At 40.3% G+C, this 22,893-nt stretch overlaps 1 protein-coding gene across 1 annotated transcript in view; it reads left to right on the plus strand.

Annotated features, from left to right (window-relative positions):
• Positions 1–22,893, plus strand: part of adgra1b (adhesion G protein-coupled receptor A1b) — a 178,212-nt gene that overhangs the window by 131,036 nt on the left and 24,283 nt on the right. Inside the window, exons 15-16 of the mRNA XM_084735557.1 lie at positions 11,510–11,637; positions 19,062–19,185. Coding sequence (XP_084591683.1) covers positions 11,510–11,637; positions 19,062–19,185 — 252 coding nt within the window. The remainder of the gene's footprint in view (positions 1–11,509; positions 11,638–19,061; positions 19,186–22,893) is intronic.

A 22,893-nucleotide genomic window follows, 5' to 3' on the forward strand; every position in this document is an offset into this window, starting at 1 on the left:
TTAGAGAGGCTGTTTGCATTGTGTTGCTTGCGGAGGCTGGGTTTACAGTGCATCCTCTCTGCCGCACCGCCTTTAAGTGTTAACAGAGCAGAACTTGTGGAGCGCTGCCCTATTCTCATCCACTGTTAGAGAGGGGAAAAAAATGGCATGTTTTGGTACAACATATTGACCCGCATGGGAACGAGGTGCCGGACCGGTGTAATGTACGCTCCCCGCTCTGCGTGCTGAACAGCGTGCCATCTCAGGGAGCTGAGCGTGAGCGGTGTGTGCGAGAGGGCCGAGGTGTTGCTGGCGTGTGTCAGTGTGTGCGTGCTGAAATTTGCGCCTGCGTGTGTTACCATGTCCACCCTGTGACTGTGTGTGTGTATGTGCACACTTGTGAAAACACACACAGCCCCATCCATTGAGCATTCTGTAGTGTGTAGCGATTGGAAGAGATGAGTCACCCCTCTCAGACAACACCTACTAAACCATCCTCTCCCTCTCATGCACACACACACACACACATGAAGGAAGACGATGAGAGGCATGGTGTTGGCTAAAGATTCAGGCTTGTTCATGTATTCACTTTAAAAGAAACCAAAAAAAGACTTATTCCAACCTCTTTGCTTCGAATTTAAAGGAATCTTTGCCCAGAATTATTTTTATTGATTCATCTTTTCAGGCTGAGGAGATGGAAGGTTTTCTCACAAATATCCACAGCCCTGCTCCTCGGCTATTCAATGTTTGGGGTGAAAAATCTCAACATGGAATCAGGCTTTGGAGTCTGCGACTGGTGCCATGTTAGCAATATTTTATTGTGTGACCAAATGCCTCATCAATCTGAGCTATGTCTAGTGTTCAGTAAGCAGCAATGCTCCGTTGACTAGCATGTTACGAGAGAAAAGGTCTGTGTTGCAACAGTCCCCTGATACTTTCGTCCAGAGCCTAATGACATGGTGCAGCTCCCCAATGGAAACTTGGTTAACTGAGATTCTTCTCACCAACCAGTGGTTCAGTCAACTATTAGGGGGCAGCCGTACAACCGTCCTATCTTCGTAGTATTTTAACACTGTCATCGCTGGCATCATGGATGCAAAAGCACTGCTGTGCAGCCTCACAGAGCAACTAGTCAGTTATAACACAAAAAACAATGATACAATATTTATGCCAGCTGAATAATCAACCTGCAAATTAGGATGTCACTGTTATAGCATCACAAACGACAGCCTTTAAAACATTTGTACATTTACATCATTACTTGTCTAAAATGGATTTGACAGTAGGATGTTTTGCAGGACTGCTGTATTAATCTGCTGTATTATTAGTTTTAGCTAGGTGTACCTAATAAACTGGCAACTGAGTACATATTCAATAAGAGATGTGGAAGGATTTGAATTCAATATTTGTTAGTGTTTACTCAGTAAACACCAGACAGCTTGTGGTCAGACTGGGTAACTCCCAGTAGCCAGTGTGTTGAACTGCACGACTGTGAAAGGAGGCATCATGCTGAGCAAATCTTTCCTGGATAAATAAAAGCTAAAGAAAGACAGAGATTCAATTCATTTCGGTGTCTACTCCCTACATTAAAAAGCAATCTTCTCCTTGCTTTCACATTTGTTCATATTGATTCATTCTGGTCGTAGCAGACTTGAGTATTCACGTCTCTTTGTTCCAGTTGTAGAGGGGGGGGTTTGCCTACAGTGAATTATGAGCTTGTACTCTGTTTGCAAGGTTGAGCGGTGCACAAGGCTCATTTATTTGATAGTCACGCTTTAAATATCTCCACAGAACAGCGATTACAATAACTTCTGTATAGGAATTTGAATAGCCCAAAGCTAAATACAACACTTCTAATCTGAGGCTCTAGAGAAATTAATGCTAATGAAACAATACCCCCTTGATGTTTGAGGAGATAGATACAGCGCGACTGATATGTCTGAGCCTCAAATGATGGTGCTCATCTAGAGGGGCTTCATCTTTTATGCTGAGCGAGGTTCCTCATCAGCTCATAATATTTGTTGATTTGATGGATGTGTATTTGATTCTGCGTGATTTGATTACTCGTTTCACGGTGGGTCTTGTTTGCCTCCGCTGTTCAACATTTGCCAGGCAAGGTGCTGATTACAAGCATGACCGTATCTCAAAGCTATGAGCTGAGTGACGGCCACAAGGTACCGCTGAAACATTGATGACCTGCATTAATGGTGCATGACCGTTTTTTTTCTGACTGTTGTCAAGTCCGGAGGTTATTCTGTCCCGCCGCTGTCCTGTCTCTTTCTTTTAACCAGTGGTGTATGGGCCAGTCGTGGTGGGTTTGATTTGCACACTCACTCCAGTTCTGCTCCGGCGTTCGCGCGGCCACTCAAGGATGATAAAATACAGTGCTGGATGGGAGCTGGGAGCTGGGAGCCCGCAGGCTGTTCACTAGAGGATTTTAATTTTGTTTTTCTCTCACTCCCTTTCTCTTCCCACTCTCCCACAATGTTTGTGCATTCTTGCGTGCACCAATGTGATTACAACAGGGAAAGGAGCACATTTGCGAGGACATATGTCACAGATTGGCTTACTGATTCTGCGGTTTCAACAACATCAATTAAATGCAAAATGCATTAAATTTGCAAAAGTCTGGGAATTATTTGCATGCAGATTCTACAGGTTGTGCAGGTCATCATCATAACCAATCATCAGGCTAAAACAAGGCGCTGAGCCTGTAAGTCCTCTCAGATCAACAGGGTATTTGTCCCTTTTTATTTTGCAGGCCTGATAACCTTGCACCCACTGTGCCTGTGCGCTGAGATTAGAGAGTTTAATTGACTCTGGTAATCTGATTTTGGCATGGGGAGGGAGGATCCTGGATTAAAGTTGTAACTACAACACAAACAGGGGATCAAGGGCCTGTTTAGCTGCCGAGGCTAGGGGACAATGGAGGCATGTTTAGACGTAACATGCCACTGCTAATCCAGAATAGGCTAAACTAAGCTGCCCTGTATGGTAATATTGTTGCTTCTCTGTAATGAATTGCGCTGTCGCAGGGCCGGTCACACTGTCCTGCTGCAGGGGCGCAGTAATAAAGTAGCCACGGAGCTGTGATGTAATTTGATAAAAGTAATGACAATAACTGGAGTGCAGGAATCACATCTGAAGCTGCTCCTGTCCTCAGCTGACATTCTGCTAGTGGCTTCTGCAAGGAGGAGTACGACAGGGAAGAGTACTTTAGAGCACGCTGCGAGCTACGCCAATGGCCCATCAGTCATCATGACAGCCAGGTCAACAAGGGAATTGCAACTTTATAGTCTGAATCTGTTGCACGGCACAGTGAGATCTATAGATAACTTGAACATACAGGAGTCAATGTAAACTCAAATGTAGCAGCAGTAGCTTTTAAAGTTCCTGTGAAGCCGAAATTGATTTTAGTTCTCTTATTGCACTGTGCATCACTTGTATGTCAGTATGTGGCCCAACAATGACAAAATAGTTGTTTTGTAGGTATTCTCTGGCATTTCATGGTATTTCAGTTTATCTTTTCCTGCAAAATGATCAAAAACTGTTGATGACTCATCCTGTACTCTTGAGTGTACACTAAATTTGCGTTCAATCAAATGCTTTCTTGCTTATGACGCTGCTGGAGCATGAAAGGATAATGTATTAATGTTTCAGCGCAGACTGGTGTGTTTCTGGGGGCGAGGCCTCACTGTGCAAAGGCACAACTTTATAAATTCACTCACTGAACCGGGTGAAACTGGATCATATTTTATGGAGAAAATATTCTCTGTTTTCCCTCTGATGTCCTCCAGCTGCTCAGCCTCAAGTCTATGTGATTTAATTACAAAGTTCCCTGATGGACAGATTTGCTGATAAAGCAGCTAACTGTGACTGTTAGCTGCTGTTAGCTAGCAACAGAACTGGGCTCAGCAGCCAATCACTGGGACGAACACAGCCTCCAAGAGTCAAGGGAATATAGGACCGAGGTTGTTAACAGGTTTTCCTGAAATAGAGATATACTAACTGATCCCTGGGGTGCCGGGAGCCAAACCCTGCAAGAAATCAACACGGTACTGTAGCCTATTCCTTGGCGTCAAACTGGCCTCTGCTGTTCTCAGTGTTGGTCCTCGTCTAGCCGTCTTCTTGGGAGCTCTCGCTCCAGGAAGAGTCAGCTGATAGGACCGCTCTCTTTCCTACATCCAAGTAAACAAAAAGCCCCCCTTTGCTGCCTGTTTTAAGCAAGAAACACTGTGCTGGACGCTTCATGGGAACTTTAAATGACACAAATATAAGAAAATATGGACACAATGATTAATAGGAGGATACTAGGAACAGTGGTGAAAAGCTATATTACTCGTGTCAGTGTTTCAGTATAAGTATGAGTATTGTGCATTCATCCCACTCCAGCCTTCTCTTCTGAATGTGCTGCAGCAGTTTGCCTCACATCACCCCAGGAGCATAAACACTGCTTCTAGGAGCCATATGAACAATTTGTTCAGGGCACACTGTAGTCCGCCTCGCCATTTTTCTTTGGGCCTATCCATCTGCTGAAAGGGACAGTCTCCCTTCATCCTTCTTCCTTTTTTTCTCTTTGTTCTCTCCCCCAGCTCTGCCTGCTGTAAGGTCTTTTTTTAACCTTTATTTGTCCAGCATAGGGTTCTGCTGAGCATGCACGCTCTATTCCAGCTATGCCCTTCTTCGTTTTCACACTAAGCTGCTCTATATGCTGTTCCATAAAATGGCAGTTTCTGTACTGTTGGCCTCTGCGCGGCCGCTCGGCACCTTACACAAAGGTATCTCTGTAGTATTTGTTGAAGAAGGGTTGTTAGTCATTCACTTTCAGCCAGCCTGGTTCTTCCAGCCAGCCAGATTCTTCTCAGACCTTGGGCTGCTGTTGTCCTTCTGTGCACTTCTGTTTGTTCGTTCTTGTCTGTTGAAGTGTTTGTTTGTTACTCTTAAGAAATCATCTTCTGTAGATTTTGTGGTACTGCTGATATACTCCTGGCTGCAACACATTAATATTCTTCTCTTTTTTAAGCTGAATTGATTGGTTTGATGTATAAAAGGTGGTGGGAAGTGGCTGTCACGATTTCCAGATGCCCAAGGTGACATCTTTACTGTGCTTGTTTTGTCTGATTTGAATAGTCCAAAATGTAAAGATACTCAGTTTACAATAATATAAAACATAGAAAAGTAGCCAGTGCTCAAATTGGGGAATCTAGGAATGTTTGGTGGAGTTAATTAAGCTAATTAATTTTATGCCACTTGACTAACTGATGTGCTAATGTATTGCATATCAGGATTTTATGGCGGTAACATATTACCACCATCAGTGTCACATCATAAACAGCTAGATAGTTTTTGCCCTTTTATGGGTGTAATGTCTTTCAAAGTGTCTCTTCTTACCCTGCTGTTAGGTAAATTTAGAAATACTTGAGTCAATTGAAAATCGCAGTAATCACTGAAAGTGTTAATATCTTCTACAGTCATTATCCAGACCTCACCGGGTCCTGTGTGTGAATGTCCTGTCCTGCTGTTCAGATATGAAGAGCTTTCCTGCCTTTCTAGCTTTGATCCTGATTTTTTAGCTCCACCATCAGCTACTCAGCTCAGATGGTGATGTTAGTTTGTCTTTGTTCAGCTGGATGCGGGGAACAGTGTATTTTGCTGTTAGCGGGGCTTTTAGGCTTTTAATAGATTCAAAATGTGTTTGAAGTATGTTGCGCATACACAGTGAAAAAAAATCCTAAATTAAGTATACTCAAAAATGCCAGCATGCATACTTTAAATTGCTTGATAATTCACCGTGGTGTTAATGGACTCTACTGTCTCACAATGCAGTGTTTGACAGAAATGGAGGAGCTACTAGAACCTGCAGAGACTGAAGAGATGATAGACAGTGCTGTGAATTAATCCATAATAAAATATAAAATAAAATGCAGTTTTTTTTTATTATTCAGCTCAGATGATGTCGGGCAATGCAGCTTTTATGGACAGTACATTGATTTCTTGTATAGTAAAAGTCAGTTTACTACTTTTTAGCAATTAGACGCAGGGGCACATGCATGGTTTTGTGACTAAACGTTTCCGAGATGCATGACGTCTCCTGGATTTTGAGAAAAGCAGCTCAGTGCGGCTGTGGGCCGGCAAGAAACGGTTAAAGACTCCAGAGGCGAGAAGCTGACATTCTCAGCCAACATTATAAGCCCAGTCATGATGATAATATGTCCCATGAGGACGTTTGACTTCCTCCCTCGCACCTAAGCCATTTAACTATGGCTGCCGTCACTCGCCATGATCGCATCACACTGAAACGCTCAATATCTCTGAGCACAATTTTAGTTTTTACTGATGCCGTAACTGATTCCCATGGACACGTTTTCTCTTTGACCTTTAGTTAAGTTGATGTTTCTGTGAGGCTATTTTTTTCCTGATCTAAACTCCTATGAAGTGTTATTTGCTCTTTAAGTATATAAATCAGCTTACTGACTTAAAAGCTTCATTTCAGCAGGATTTCTTGCTGATGCTTTAGGCCATGCTTTTTTCAGCAACATCAATTCATTGAGCTGTAATTAACAGCAGTTTTCATTGTCCTTCCATGACATCGCTCTGAGGACAAATACAAACTTAATAATTCCCTGTAAATCTGTAACTACGAAATTATGTGAAGTTGTTTTTGGAATTTTTAAATACGTTTGTCATGTGTTTTCCCCCAAAAGGGTCCCTCTCTCTCTCTCTTTCTTTCCTTTTCTCTTGGTTTTTTTTATAGTTCCTCTATCTATCTGTGCGCTGCCGTGCTTTCAAATTATGGTACGTTGTACATTTTTATTGCCCAGGTCTAATTGCAGTCCTGTTTCCAGCTCTTCCCACAACCCTCCCCCTTGTCATTTTTGATTTTCCGGCCGAGCTACAAGCTGCAGAGTCATAAATGTCTGTATTTTTAAAAATTGATGGTCATGCAGATTCTTATTCCACCCCTTTTCAAAGTTGGCAGGAGTAGTTCTTCAGAGATAACATGATTAGTATTAAAGCTGCTCTAATCAATATTTTTATGTTAGCAATGGATCAAATTGCTACACGTATGTGAAAGGTGTTGTATGCACTGAGAATTATCACCTGACTGTTTTGCATCTGTCAGCTAAATCTTTAGATTTTACAGCTTCCAGGTTTACAGTTTTGATTTAGTTAGTCTAATTTAGTCTAAAAAATTAAAAATGGTTTCTGTGTGTCCATGTACACATGCAAAATGGCAGATGATGATACCATCAGCTCAGTTCACACATGCAACTGCTAACATTTGTTTAGCACTGCCAGACCTTATGTCAGAAAGGTGTTAAACAAGTTAGAAGTTTCCATCGAAGGAAAATAAGTTCACTATGCATGCTTAAAATGTTTTTCTCTGGTATTTGACATACAGTATCATTAATGTACACTTTATTTGTAGTCATCTACTTGTATGGCATGCTGTTTAAAGCAATAATATGTAACAATCTGATTTAAAATGCTTAAAAACACAACAATTATGTTAAATACTTTGTTGAGTTGGGTACTGACATTATCTCAAATGTTTTCAACAGTGGAAAGAAATCCAGAGAAATCATAAATTCATATATACGTCCAGATAACATCTGTATACCCCCATGATTCTCACCTGACTCATTTCCAGAGGCAGCTGGCTGCTGTTTTTAGCAAAAAGCTCTGATAATCCCACTGTATACAACTATTAGCACCAAACAACAGACAAAGTTACCAGCTGGGTGTAAAGAAAGTGGAGCATTTAGCAGATAAAGAGTCAGATATTTCCTGCAGGAATTGATGGACATCAAAACAGGACTAAAAGCAGAGTGAATATTGGACTTACATTCATCACGTGGGCACAGGCACATCTCCAAATCAATGATAATGTTACTCTGTGTCTGCTGGATGTATAAATATTATGAATGATTGGACCTACGGCTGGTCTCTGGGGCCTCGCCGGTGCCATTCGGTGTGAGAGTTTTCTCCTGTTGTCTGTGTTAAGTTCCTGGGGGTTCTCTGTTTTCCTTTCAAAACATCCAAAGACGACACATTTTCAATTTACAGTGATATTGGTCTGCAGATTTATCACTCACAATTCTTAGTAATTCATGAATCAGTGGGTCCTTGATGTCAGAAGTGGACGAAAACAGGCTTCTCATTTCTAGCCAGTGAGTGTTGATTTCGCTGGCTGAAATAAGGTGACCAGATTTCTGAAATGAAACCAGGGACGTGTCCAGATTGGCTGCTAATATATTATTAAAATATCCAATGTTATTATATATGAAATTAAAAAGGCGGACAAATCTAGTTCCATGTAGTACTTGGACCATGATAACTGTTGTACTGTATCAAATGACAGTGTAGGCTGGCTGATAAAATTGGGTGTTAAGTTTGTAAACAGTCTCAAAAAATCATAGTTTACAGCAGCATGGTGAGTGAAGCTTTGGAGCGCTCAACAAATGATCAAACTACAACCTGTCAATTCAGTGTATTTAATTATCTATACATACAACGAGATGGAGAACAGGCAAGCAAAAATACTGTGGTTAACAGATTGCTGTTGCTTCACTCATTTTTGTATTTTATCCCAAAACAATATTTGGAGAAATTAATTAGCGCACTCTGAGAAGAGTGATATGGGTCTGCTGTAGGAAGCAGCCCCCTCTGTTGGCCAAAACAAGCACGCCATGATCAAGATTTCAACCACTAGTCTCTGCTGCCCAGTCTTTCTTGCCACATAAAATTTTATTTCACTTCAACGTCTGTTTTTAATGCTCAGTTAAAAACAGGGACATTTGTGGGGACAGCTCCAGTTTGGGACAGGCCACCAAAAATGGGGGCTGTTCCCAGAAAACAGGGATTGTCTGGTCACCCAAGGTTGAAATTACAGTTTGCGCTAGCAGATTTTATCAGCTGTAGCTAGCTAGCTAATTTGGCTTTGGTCGAAAACGCCTTCACCAGCTGATATTTTTAATGATTCCAGCTGACTGATTTTAAATGAGAACCCTCTAAAATCATGTAAGCTAGTTTAGTTGGCTGGGCTTGCTGTCATTTGCAGATAATGTTAGAGCAGAACAGCACACAATCAATTGCTTGGATTTTTGATTTTTGAATATTTTGTTTTTTGGAAACAACGCTTGAGTACCGCTCTTACTGTCGGTGGGAACATGAGAGTAAATGTTTGTCTATATGTGTGTTAGTCTTGTGATAGACGACCTGCCGGAGGTGTACCCTGCTTCTCATCTATTGTAAGCTGGAAAAAAAGGCTGCAGCCCGCCATGACCCTGTCCAGGGTAACTGGATATAGATGATGGATGAAAAGATGGATAGATGGGAAACATGTTTTAGCACCTTAGGAGTGATGGATTTCATGCTTGCAGTTTACAATAAATAAAAGATGTGGTTAGTAAGGAAATGCAAAAAGACTGAATCTTCCTCCTTAAACACACAGGAAAAGCTTCATTAGACTCAGTGATGAGGGCTGGACTGAGTGTCTGTACACTCTCCTGTTCTACATCTCCCCAGTGTCCTGTCCCGCAAACCCTTTATTACATCTCAGGCCCACTACTTTACAACTGTGCTTATAAATGCTCACTTGGAGGTCACGACCCCTCACAGGCCCCGGCAGGCTCGTCGGCCTTTCAGATAAACACGGAGAGAGAATATCCCACTTGGCTACTCACCGAGACAATGATGGAGTCAGACAGCGTGTTTGTGGATCACTCTCTCAGACACAAACTCACACTGAGCTGGCAGGGTTATGGAGATAAGGTGAGCTTTATTTAGCAGCGTCGACACGACGGAGCCTACATTGTGACGTCACTGTTGTGTGTGTGTGTGAACGGGAATTGGGTGTACAGATTTTTCTGTGTTGTTTCTTAAAGGGACAGTTCACCCCCAAATCAAAAAAACATATTTTTCCTCTGGTGTGTAGAGCAATTTCTAGATAGTTTTGGTGAGTTGCAGACTGTTGGAGATGATTTCCACCCGTTTTCGTCCTTTTCATTATCACAACCTGTTTCTGACTCAGTACAGCGTGTATAAGACCCGTTCGACTCCAAAAATCTACTCTTTCCACCCGAACAAAACTGCAGCTACTTCCTTAGAAGAATTCCAGGTTTTTCAGGAAAGTTTTAAAAGAAAGCGGCATGGATTTCATAAAAGCTGAAGTTTCAATTTTCTTTTAGGAGCAGGGGCAAAATATAAATGACTGAAAAGTGATTAACATTAGTTTATGCCAGAAATTTTCACAGGTTGACAATCATGGGTCAAATTATTCCGTATTCTTTCTTGAGAATTAGTAAAATGAATAGGTAAAATTAGTAGTATTCAACATGAAAACAATGAATTATTTTGTTATTTTCATCTTTTAAAAGTCATTAGAATGCAGGAAAGAAAGTCTTTGAAACTAAACTTTTTTTTTAAAATCAAAATCCTCTCTATTTTTGATGTCTGAAGGTTGGCAAGTGTGCTTTGAGCACCACATTTAAAAAACTCAGTAGGCCCAGTATGACCCAGTGGTTATGACCCAGTCACTCAAGAAACTCTACAAACCTTGTTGTGAGCAGTTTCATGGAGGAAATACTTTCTTTTTACTGTTTAAATTACTGAAACTAGTTTCTTTCTTTAAGAAAGAAACCAGTTCCTACATAAAACTGCTCACAATAAGGTCTGTGGATCTTGAGCATTCAGGTAAAGATTGATGAAAAGAGACACTGCTGTGTAATTTTTCAAATGTATTTTTTTTATTATTTTTTTGAGCACCACAAGCTGAGCACTATTTAGTCCCATCATATCCAAGAGAAGGCAGATATCTCTATGGCTGGTCTCTCCAAAATTCACCAGTTCACACCAAAACCAGATGGATAAATAGCACTACAGGCCTGAGGGCATTTTTGATTTGAGCGAACTGTCCCTTTAATACAACAGATCTAAAGCTTACAGAGACAACGATAAATCAAAGTAGCAAAAAAGTTGTGTGATGTAAGGGTTGAAGAAGTTCATCTTGGAGAGTAAATTACGAAGCAAATCGACTGTGATGCTGATAAGGGCTTAATGAGCGTCTGTTAACAATGTGTCTTTTAGAGACACAAAAAGCGACTTAACTTTGTTTTCATTTTTTTTCTATTCTCCTGGCTGCAATCCATTTTTGTTTTGCTTTTTATTTGGCAGACTGTGGAAGCTTATACTATTGTTGCACGCGGCTGCTCTGGCTAAGAGTGTCAGCTAAATGCCTGAAATGCAAAATGTAAATGCAGGAGGAAGAATATTCACTCGACAGGGTTGTTACTCTTTTTACTCAAAGACATTTCCTTGACACTCATTTGTATTTTTCTTGCATATCTCATCAGCGCACTATACTGTGCCTGTGCATATGGAGAGCTCGACATCTTCGTCTTTGGTGAATTGTCAGAAAAGCTGTGACTGTGCAGGCCTCGCTCTTGCTCTGTGATTATTTTTATGATACTGTATTTATTATGGCTTTGCTTCTAATCCCCGGTTTTTCTCTCTATGTTTTCTGCCTCAGGGTCTGAAGAAGGTGCTGTCTTTCCCCCCATACCCTGGGGAGTTTTTGCACCCGGTTGTGTACGCCTGCACGGCGGTCATGTTGCTCTGCCTCTTCGCCTCTATCATCACGTACATAGTGCACCACAGGTAAGAAGAACGCTCCACCTCAGTTCTGTTGAAGCATTTAAACTCGAAGCTTCTCCAGCCTGCCGTGCCTTAATTTAACACCTCAGACATTAACTTCATTTCTGCATCTGGACACTTGGGCAGACGCTTATGTAATCTGCTCATTTCTCGCCTTTTTGCCTTCATGGTTTACAGTTTGTTTTTGCGTCCTCTGTCACAGATCCCAGGCTGACTGTGGTGTGAGTCAGATGCTTTAGGCTGGCGTAAAGCACTGCAGCCTGTCTGACTAAGAGGATCTAAAACACGTCCACAGATGTGTGTGTATGTGTGTGTGTTTCAGACATGCTTGTAATGGATTTCTAAGTGGTACTTAGGCCACCTTTGTTTCTTTTATTCCATATGGAGATAAGGACAGGGAACACGCCATGTGGCTCTCGTGGTTTGACACTGTGGCATCTGTCTGCTCCTCTTAGGTTCGTCTGCAGTGGATGCTGTTATTAAAGCAGGGGAGACTGCCATATTATTTCAGCACGCCAATTCATCATCCGTTGTTCTTGTAGAGCATCAGTCACTTTATCATGTCCGTGGCATTAATGGGATATTATTGTAATAGCTCTCCATCCATTTTAATATAAAGGAAAAATGTCTCAAATGTCTAATTTTCAGAAAATATTGTTTTATTCTTAGAATAACACGGTTAACTGATATTTTGTCAGACAGATTTTTTCCCTTAATTTATGTTTTCTTGTCCTGACTGTGACTAAAGCAGAAAATTTATGAAACCCGCGAAGGCGCTGCAGCATTTGCAGTTTGCATCCATCTGTGTCACCTGGGACAGAGACAGGGTGCGTCCTTCTGCAGGCAGACAGTGATGACAGCATCTGGGGCTCTGAACAGCAGCATCACTTACTGTCGTCTCACACTGCAGTCTTGAGTGGAGAAAAAAATTGAAAACTGCAACACAGGCAGGAGCGATTTCAAAATGTGCAGAAGATTGGCATTTCAAGTCACATGTAAACAAACGCCACTGGATATTCTGCTACTATCTGCAGAATTGGTGACCTACAAATCAGGTTGTAAGTCAATTTTTAATTGTTTTTTTCAAATGAAACTGGAAAAAAAAAGAAAAAAACAAACAAACCAGAGATTAAAGACGTATTAATATGAATGAAGTGAAAACCCTCATATTGAACTTTTTTAAAATTAAAGAAAGAAATACAAATATTCCATATTGAAATGAATCCTTAGATAAACATTATAGATTGCATATAAGAGTCATCATCTTGCACCAGATTACAAATTATAATTGAATCAGAAATAAAAAAAAAAAAACATTATTTACATGTATGATCGTGCAATGATGCCCTCTTGCAGTTTTGCTGAATGTGAATTAATTTTACTTTGAGAGCAGATATAGTGAGTGTGCTTATATTGGTATATATATTGGAATATACATTGGTATCCCAGTTTTGAGTCTTACCCTGGTTTTGTTCATAATTGGGGTATGGCCTTTATAAGGAACATGAGAAACCTGGTTATTCATATACCTGTACACATAAATGTAACAGTATCCGGGTTTCTGGTCATCTGTTTGTCTTCATTCATGAACGTCTCTGTCGCCTGTGTCTGTACCGACTGAGTTACCTCAGCTGCTGCAAATGCAACGCAAATTTGGTTGTCTTCTCTCAAAATTTACCACAGTGCTGGATTTAGCTTCTCCATCTCATCACCGCTAATGAAAAAGTCAGGGCATTCGTGTGATTCTGTGTGTCAGTGCTGATCTGGAGTCAGTATGATAGTATCAATTAATGATTTCATTTCGAATATGGATGTGTATTTCCAGATATTATTAATGTCATTTGCATATAAAATTTGTCCACCCAACCAGTGGACAAAAAATCCATCCCATGGCAATACTTCATAAGTAGTTCAATTCTGCAGAAAAAACGCAGACCTGGCAACCTTGCTCAATAAACCGCTTTACATGTCTAGATACCAAGCCATCAACTCAGTGAAGTTGGCGGATTTGAAGGGCTCAGCTGCTTCTTTTTTTACACAAATACAGTCATATACCTTATACCCTGGTGAAATGACAGGAAGGTATGAAGAAAATGTATACTGCCCAAGCCCACATCATTTACTGGCATTTTGTAACTAAGTGCTCCATAACTTGAGTTTATGACATACCGGTAAGCATGGCAGAGAACGACCAGAAGACCAGACAAAGTTTCTCAAAACTGGGTTAAGGTCTTATCCAGGATTCTGAAACCAGGATAAGCAATATGTGTACATGGCTAAAGCACAACCGGGATATTCTAACAACCTGATTGCGACCAGGATACTTGTGCTCATGTAAAAGCACTCATTCATCACAAAGTGCTTTTCAGAGCAAAAAGACATTAATTCAAGTCCAAACTAGAGCGAGAACAAGCCCATATTTAAGATATGAAGCCAGGGCTTTTGTCTGTCCCCAACACAGAGGAGGGTTAGAGGGGTTTTCATTCAACTGTGCTCACATTAACAAACTCCAACACCTCCTCTTCCTCCACAGCTCCCTCTAGGCACTCCCCAGCACTAAAACACATCTCTGTTTAGTAACACTCGAGTTGTGTAGTATCACTCCAGCTGACTGACAGTATCCAAGCTGTGAAGCGCAGGGACTGCGTGTTAAATGGGCAGAATGCGAGGGAGGCTGCTCAAGGATAGGCGCGGTAGATTATGCGCGTTTGAGTTTGTCACTTTCTCACCTCAGCTCACTGAAACATACACACATGCATAAATATATGCATACAGTATGTGCTGTTGGCTCTTTCTCTGCGAGCAAGATAAGCCAAGAGAGAATCTGTGATTACGGGTGCAGTGCTGATGCATGATGTATGAACCAAGGAAAGAACACAGTGGTGTGGGTATCGTGGCTTTCAACCCTAACTCCTTTGAACCCAATTGGTGCAATTTACATCACAAGTATTCCCAGAAGTATCAGTCCAAATGACTCCAAATGAAGGAAACAGATGAACTTTTAGGATACTTTTCACTGGTCATCATGTTAAACAAGGTTAAAAGTCCATAAATCCACTTAGAATTAATATTAAAAATGTTTTTCTTATAACTTAAGATCACCTTAAAATGATCAAATTGACTTCTTCTGTATACAAAGTAATGGAAATGATTGTTGCCTGTGCATTATGGTTACACAAACTGTTAGCAGCTCATACAGCAGGACTTTCCATGGTGCAACTTTATGAAACTGTAAACACAAACTGTAGATGATGACAAAAACAGGAAAGAAAGAAGAAGGAAAAGATGTCTATATCAGTTAAACTGAGCAATATGTTAATGGAGTCAGGCAGGAGAGTCTGAGGAGGAGGAGCAGGGGGAAACAACTTGCTTCAACTATAGATCGTATATTAAATTGGGATGAATGCTAAGGTCTTACATACTGCTCCTTTGAATACCTTGTAATTGATCTCATAAGTAGGGGGAAAATTATGAATGAATGGAATGAAAAAGAAAAGAAAATGAGCTTTTTTATGTCTTACCCTATCCACACGCCTTGTGACAGTAATGAGGAAAAGAGTTTCATAAGCCTATAATTAAAGGGAGTGCTTAATAATGGCTACCAACATGTGTGTTGCCTGATTATGTTTAGTGAAAAGAAGTGGACATAAAATACTGCCATGTAGAGCTGGGTGATAATTCACTACTTATCACCTTATCAGTGGATTCATAATCACAGTATGCATGCTTTAAAATTAATGATTTACAAGCAACAGCATATGATAATTAAAGCTTCTAATCAATATTTTAAAATTAACAATGGATCAGCTGACTATATGTAATTTAAAAAGTGTCACTTGTAGTGACGAATAGACCTTTTTCACAGCAGCCATATTGACATGAAATAGGTTAAATGTAGGTGTTAGCAATGATACTAATTAAACTGCGTTTCCATTTAATGTAGAAGAGCATTTCCAATGAAATGGGCAGAAACACGGCTCCAAATGAATTTCCCACAAGTTATATAGTGATTATATGTCATTGTGTTTACAGTGTATTGTTATCCCCAAGTGGAGAAAAGAAATCTGTTTCTGTGTGAGTTTTGTCTGATCTAATAGAGTGGAACATAGTTCATTGCACTGAATATAAACTATGCATATTATTTTATATGACTTTATGTGACTGCCGTACTGTTATACATATTGTACATTGGTGTGGGAGTGTTTTTTCATATTGTGTTATTGATTTCAACCATTTAGCGTGGCTCCATTGCCAGGTTGCTCCCTTTTCTCCATCATAATTAGCATGAAATCGCTTCCATTTCTCCATTTAACAGCACGGCTACCTATGGTTTATGGGACTTATCAGGATGTTTGGAACGTATCTTCCACCAATGAAATGGCTTGGCTGAAACTATCCATTGTGTAATATGTCATATTATATTGTATATAGCTTTATTGCCCTGTACATTTGGCTCAGCAGTGGGTGCAGGGTGAGAGAGCAGATGCAGAAAGAGGACAGTTTTACCCCCTCCTCTCCACATGCGCTGGGAGATGTGGAGGGTTGCCAGGTTAATGTACTTGACCCAATGAAAGCCCAAAGCAGAGCCTATGAAAACCCCCTTCCAGGGAGGCCAGGAGCCGGCCTGATTTATGGCCTCTTTGCTGGATGGAGTTCAGTACTGGGACCGCGGCAGAGGCATCGACAACAGCAGCTTTAACTCTCCCTCCCTTTACCCAGAGCAGTGAAGCCCGGCCCCAGACACGCCTCATAGCTCACTGCTGAGCCACTGCTTCATCTACAGTTGGCTCACGTGCAGCCGGGGCTCCGCTCCTCCATTTTGGGGAGTGGAGATTTCCAGCACAGGGTTATATAATTTCAAATGGTGACAGTGACTGTATGGATAAAAAAAAAGGAGGGAGCTGACACAGGAAAGCAATTAAAAGAATAGATGGTCTGTTAATTCACACGGTACGACAAATATGTTAGTATTGTCTGACCTATTTAGCCTATTTTCCAGTAGCTTGATGGAAATGGTAATGTGGGTTAAGTGCCCTGCCCAAGGCTGTATAACCCCCTGGCTGATGCCATATTTCACAAAGTGGATATGAGTGCATAGTTTTACATTGTAAAAACTTCAATTGGCCCAGCCGACTGGAAGCAATCTCTTTTTATTTCATCATCAAACCAGCAGAGTGATTCCTATTTGTGTGCATATACCACTGCATGTACTGTATGTGTGAAAGTGGGTGAAAGAGCTGTGTAGGAAGGTTGTATGTTGAATAAAACACTGGATTCTTACTAGGAATCAGTGAATAGCCCTTTTCCCGAGGTCCATCGTTCTGAAATTGTACAGTCTGTTACCATCCTGTCAACTGAGGATTTAAATTATTTGTTATCTGTTTTATGCTACTCTATCTTCCTCTGTGTGTGCGTAAGGTTTGAATTTTTGAGAAGGTGCATATCTTAAAACTGATACCTTGGATTTTTTTATCACTTTGCTTTCATTGTCTGAAGATTTTAAAACAACATTCCTGCGAACACTGTTCCTCTGAAAGTTCAATCACGATGAACTCAAAAGCTGCACAGGTGTGCAGCTTTTGAGTTCATTGTGATTGAACTTTCTGTCACTGACTCCAGCATCTGGCATAGATCTTCTTTGAACGTTTGTGTTGTTTTAGGTTTTTTTTTCATAAAGGAAATCTCATGAGGAAACCGTTTGTTTCTGGTAGAGTAGCCCTGTCCGCACACACGCAAAATGAAAGGCATGATGTTTATATTGTAGCGTCTCAATTTAGACATGTAAGCAATCCTCCCAGCATACACCAGGGCCACCGACTCATGGGTATACGTTCCTGGGCATAATTCTCTGTGTGTTCCTGCACTGTTGCTGATACTATTGTGTTTTACAGTGTTTTCTACTATGTTTCTGTTCAATTCCACTGTTGTAATATAGGTTATTGATCTGTTTATGGTTTATTTGATAGGGACACTATACTTAAACAAATGGAAAACAGCTATCTGATGCAAGTGTAATTGCTAATTTGCAACGCCTGTTCCTAGGATGAATTTTCTGAAAATAAGATAAGATAAATTGATAAATTGATAAGAAGTTAGTTATTAAAGGAACAGTATGTAGTTATTGCACATCAAAGATTAGTACAACAATCCAAATAATGTGTGGGAGCCATAGACAGTATATTGAACAGATTGAATCCCTATTTGATATTCAATCTATGTTTGAAGCGAGTCATTTCTCCCCGCCCCTTCCTCTCCAGCCATGAAAAAGGGTTGGTTGAGCTGCAGGAGCACAAGACGCACCCAACATTGTGAAATGACAATAATAGGCAATGGCAGGTCCTACACTCTAGATTCATCAGCTGTTTATAACTGTCAGTTGTCTGTCAGCGTAACGCTAAGCCCATTATCCTGAAAAGAAAAGCCCACTGCTACATAAATACACACCCTGTAGTTGTAGTTTGGAGGATGCGTGCCTCACTGCCTGCCAGACTCCATTAGCAAATTGCTCAATTTAACCATTATAAACAGCTGCTCCTTCTAAAAGATTATTAATGATTTGTTACGACTCATAAACAGACAATTATTCATTCGGCGAATATTTGGCATTAATTTGAACTCTAATTAACATTAAACAGGCAAACTAAAACAGTTATTCCGGCCCGAAATAGAAATTTCAAAGGAGGACACAGCAGCAGTTATTATTTAAACTGAGCATGTTTCCTTAATCTCTGATGGCATATCATGGTCATTTTATGACAAGGTACAGTCAGTATATTACAGATTTCTCCTTTAAGAGTGAATGCAGTCAGAATTATGAGCTGATGGTGAAAACTCTGGCTCTCCTTGTTAAAATGTTTCTTCAGTCAGACATAAAACCCAAAAGTTACTCATAATAAGTGAAATTGCGCTTGAGAAGCAGATGGTAAGATGAAAATGCAATACATTACTATTTGATATGTTAATGAATAGCCCTGCTAAATGTTTTGTCTTGGCTCAAAAAAAGTTTTTGTTAGATGAATAGGACGGTGTTGACTCAACCTGAAAATATTTAGAGCGAATCATTACTTTACTTTTTAAAGTTGAGCCAAGGTTAAAATGTTTTCGGTGTACTTTAAAATATTCTATTATTCAGTACATGTCCTAGCAGTGGGGTATGTAATGGCTTGTTTGCACTACTCAAACTGTATGAGCAGCATTCCCCAGGCTCCCCTGTGGTTGTTAATCTATATGGCAGTAGCAAGGTAAAAGAAAAGGGCAATTTATGCAGACCTTGTAAAAGACTGGCTTAAATCACACTTGAAGTGACTGATGGGCAATGCACCTTGAAAACTGAATCTCAATGAGATTTTACTGTATGATAAATCACAAAACACTGTGGGCTTGGTTTGTACCTGCTAATTTGTTTGATTCTCGGTCTTTTTTGGCAGCGCAATCCGCATCAGTCGGAAGGGATGGCATATGCTTCTCAACTTCTGTTTCCACACGGCTCTGACCTTTGCTGTGTTTGCCGGCGGCATCAATCGAATCAAATACCCCATCATCTGTCAAGCAGTAAGTGCATTCCCTTTTCATTCATCCCGCTCTCAAAGCTTTTCAGAAAATTGATTATGAATGTCTATTCAGGTTTTGGCAACCGGAGCCCCGAGTGCAATATTTGGATGTATAGCTTTATGTGTCTTTTATGCTTCAGCTGCATGTATGGCCTTGTCACTCTTTTAGTTATGTGGTGACTCAATTAGCCCAGATTATTCAGGCTTTTCAATCATGAATGCACTCACTCTCTATTCCTATTGTTTATCTGTAGTTGCCTAGGGTTAGTGACCGGCTCAAATTTTATATAATTTTTTTTTTGGAAAAGTGGCATCATGTGAAATATTTTGTGGTCATAAGATTTCCATAAAAATATGTTATTACATGGAAGTTTAACATTGCAGTTACCATATCACCATAGTTTTTAACTAGCTATTTAATACTGGTGTTTCTATATGACCTAAATAAGCAAAAAAGATCATCCACGTGAAGACTGGCTTTTTTTCTCAGTGAGTAGAATGTCAGCCAGTTAAAAGGAATAAGGACGATTTCTTTTGTAGAGCTTTTGTCCTTCAAAAACAGCACAAAATTAAGTTCTTTATAATAGCTTTTAATGACACTATCCCAGGTATTGGGGCATTTTTATTTTGGACACTCATGCACATTTTAGGATTACAGTAAACAGTAATAAAAAGCTTACATTACAAATGACAGTTTCAGTGCTCAGTGTAGTTTTTCTCACCAAACCGTGTCCATAATCTTGTATTACCCATTGCTATATGGATGTCTGTCACTTGGTTGCTTGGCCTGAAAGACCTCAACAGCTACTAGATGGATTCTCCAGAGGATGAATCCTAGTGATCTGGCCACCAGCATGTCAACTTTGTACTTGTGAAGTATCGCAACATCTGTTAGAGGGATTTGTGGTTCTTAGGTTCTTAGAGGAAATTGGTGACATTCCCACCAGCCTTAGCTCTACTCTGTATTTAATGGCTGGCAAATATTGTCTGTATACTGGCTCACAGAGCTGTTAGCATGACTGTTAATTATTAGTCTTGTCCAGCACTATTTTATAAGTTTAACTTTCATTTCAATCAAGAGTCATTTTTCTGCATACATAAAGGATTTCATACACAGGTTGTAGAGGAGTCCTGTCTCTAGGTTTTTTTTCTTTTACCTTATTTGTACATAAAGCGAAATGCCTGACCTCAGGTTTTCAAAAATATAAATAGACAAAGGAGGAAAATGGTTGTTTGAAGTCTCTCTGGATCATCAGAATTTTTACTGCCACACAATACCATCTATTTCTGCCTAGGATGATGGATATAGGGCAGCCAGCCCCGTCTTGTGATGCAGCAGTGTGTCCCTGCAGTTGGACTTTCTGACCCTTTGCAATCAGAGTGCGGTCACATGGGTGATGCCTCCATCTCTGCAGCCCACAGTTATGAATGAGTTAGCGAGACTTGTGGAGGGACATGGAGATTTGGGATGTCAGGATAGGTTTGGAAACAGGTCAGAGAAATACTTTCTTGCCTGCTGGGATCTCACTTTTTTTAGGTTGTTATACTGCAAAAATTGAGGTGCAAGCTGGAGGAAGACCTCAAAGTTCCTCTCCAGACACATTTTAGACATCCTTTGTGATAATTAATAATTTGTTTTAAAGGCATATTATGTAGGGTTATACTAAAAATGTAATGTAAAGACTCATATAAAAATAATCCCTCTCCATCATCATTTATGAAGTGGTGGCGGTGTCTATATCTGCAGGGACCCTGCCATCTGCCAGTATTTTCTTGTTTTCTCATTATTTTGCTGTTTTCAGGTTGTTTCTGGCAGTCAACCTTTGGCAGTAGTGTGCAGCCCATAGCCAATAACAGCGCACAGGTTGTGAGGTCAGGACTATAAAAAATGTAGCGACCGACAGTTACATCGCTGTCTGTCTCTCTCCTCTGCTCGCCGTCTGTGAGAGCTGCAGAGAGAGTTACACACAGTCAGAAAATTACATTTTATTTCTCTGATTTTCAAACTCTTTTAATGTTCTGAAAGCACAACTAATGTTTCTCCCTGAAAAATTCTGGATCTGGTCTTGCACCCTGCCCATCACCGCAATGTACAGTACGTGGCATTGTAAAGTAGTGGAGAAAAACAAAGACAGTCTTGTTGTTAATGGGAGTGTATCACTGATGGAAATAGCTAAACCATTTTGAGGTGACAGATAAGAGATGGCACATGCGGTATGTTTGAGGCAGTGGAAATTGGTGTCAAGATAAGAGTCGGTGTCAAAAGAAGAGAAAGTGAGAGTAAAAAGTAATATGTTTCTTTTTTTTCACATGGTTGGAAAGCCATATGGTCCTTGTGGATTTCCTTTCCAGTTGATTGATAGTTGGACATGTTCAGGTTGTGAACATGAAACATCAGCTGGAGGAGAGCATCCACTACTGTCAGTTCACCTCGGCAGGAGGGCATTTACTGTACGTAGCAAAGAGATTGATGTACACCGCCTTTTCTCCTTTTCACTCACAGTTTCATGTGCCTTCACTCACTCCCTGTTTCCTATCAGCGGGCCTTGTTCGCTTCCTTTAATGTGAGCTGCGGCGCGTTTGGGACTCAGCTTCCTCTTCTGCTGTCACAAGCACTTTAGGTGGCCCCTTGCTCCACGGTGTAAAGGCTCCACCTCTACATGCTGAAATGCGGAGCATCATATTTCATGCCATCCAGCTTTTCCTGAGCTGCCCAGCAGCGGGCTCGGTGACAGCGGAGTCTGTAAGAAGTCACCACTCGTGTCACAGCCATCAAGTCGTCCTCCACAACTGTAACTGACACAAAACGGCTGGTGTTGTCATAAAATGCAGCTTCTCTCTGCTCCCTGCCGTTTAACATCACATTAATAACTTTGCCATATAGAGTATATTAACAACTCAAGTCCTCTCTCTGACAGTCATCTTAAGGATAGGATTCATACTCTTAATATACTCCCTGCCATTGTAAGATCAAAATATATCCACACCAATATGCAGTTTTGAAAATGTATATTAATAAGTTTAAGAGCTTCCCAGTTAATTGGAAGTCCAATATTAACGTCAAAATTGTTGTAGGACAGATATCAGAAACAACAGAAAGCATTAAATACACGTTACATACATTTTTCTATGAATATAATAAAGAGTATTAGAGACTGTGCAAAAGTAGCAGCAGCATAAATTTATAACTTGTTGATGGCTAATCAGAAAGTGAGTAAGTCATTAATAAAGCGTGATACATTTTTCACTGTTTAATGAGCCATCAGGGACCTGCAGTTATAAACGCTGATAATTTATTGTTAAATGATTCCACCACTACAATAATCCATCAGTTGCAGTTGTACATTTTAATCACTTGTTAATTGATTGATTTTGGTGATTTTGATTCTCTGTTTTTCAGAATGTAAATGGTTACACTGATCGTGTAAGTTCTGATGAATTAAAGATAGGACTTTTCTTTTTAATTGCTTACCAGTGTGATCTATAAAGCATTCAAACATGATTCATTCACAATTAATAAATCCATTAGCTGGAACTTAAATCCCTTCATAGTGTTTGCCCCAATAGTAAAAAAAAATGTCATTTCGTCCAGTAGTTCTCAACCTGTGATCAGGACCCCCAAAGGGTTTACACAGTAATTTCTGGGGGTCACCGGATTGTTGTGGAGAATAAAATAAAATATTGTGGGCAAGCAGCCACAAGCCGGAAG

The sequence above is a fragment of the Lutjanus erythropterus genome, chromosome 14, assembly GCF_056507025.1.
Source record: "Lutjanus erythropterus isolate fLutEry1 chromosome 14, fLutEry1.hap2, whole genome shotgun sequence".
Taxonomy (NCBI): domain Eukaryota; kingdom Metazoa; phylum Chordata; class Actinopteri; order Lutjaniformes; family Lutjanidae; genus Lutjanus; species Lutjanus erythropterus.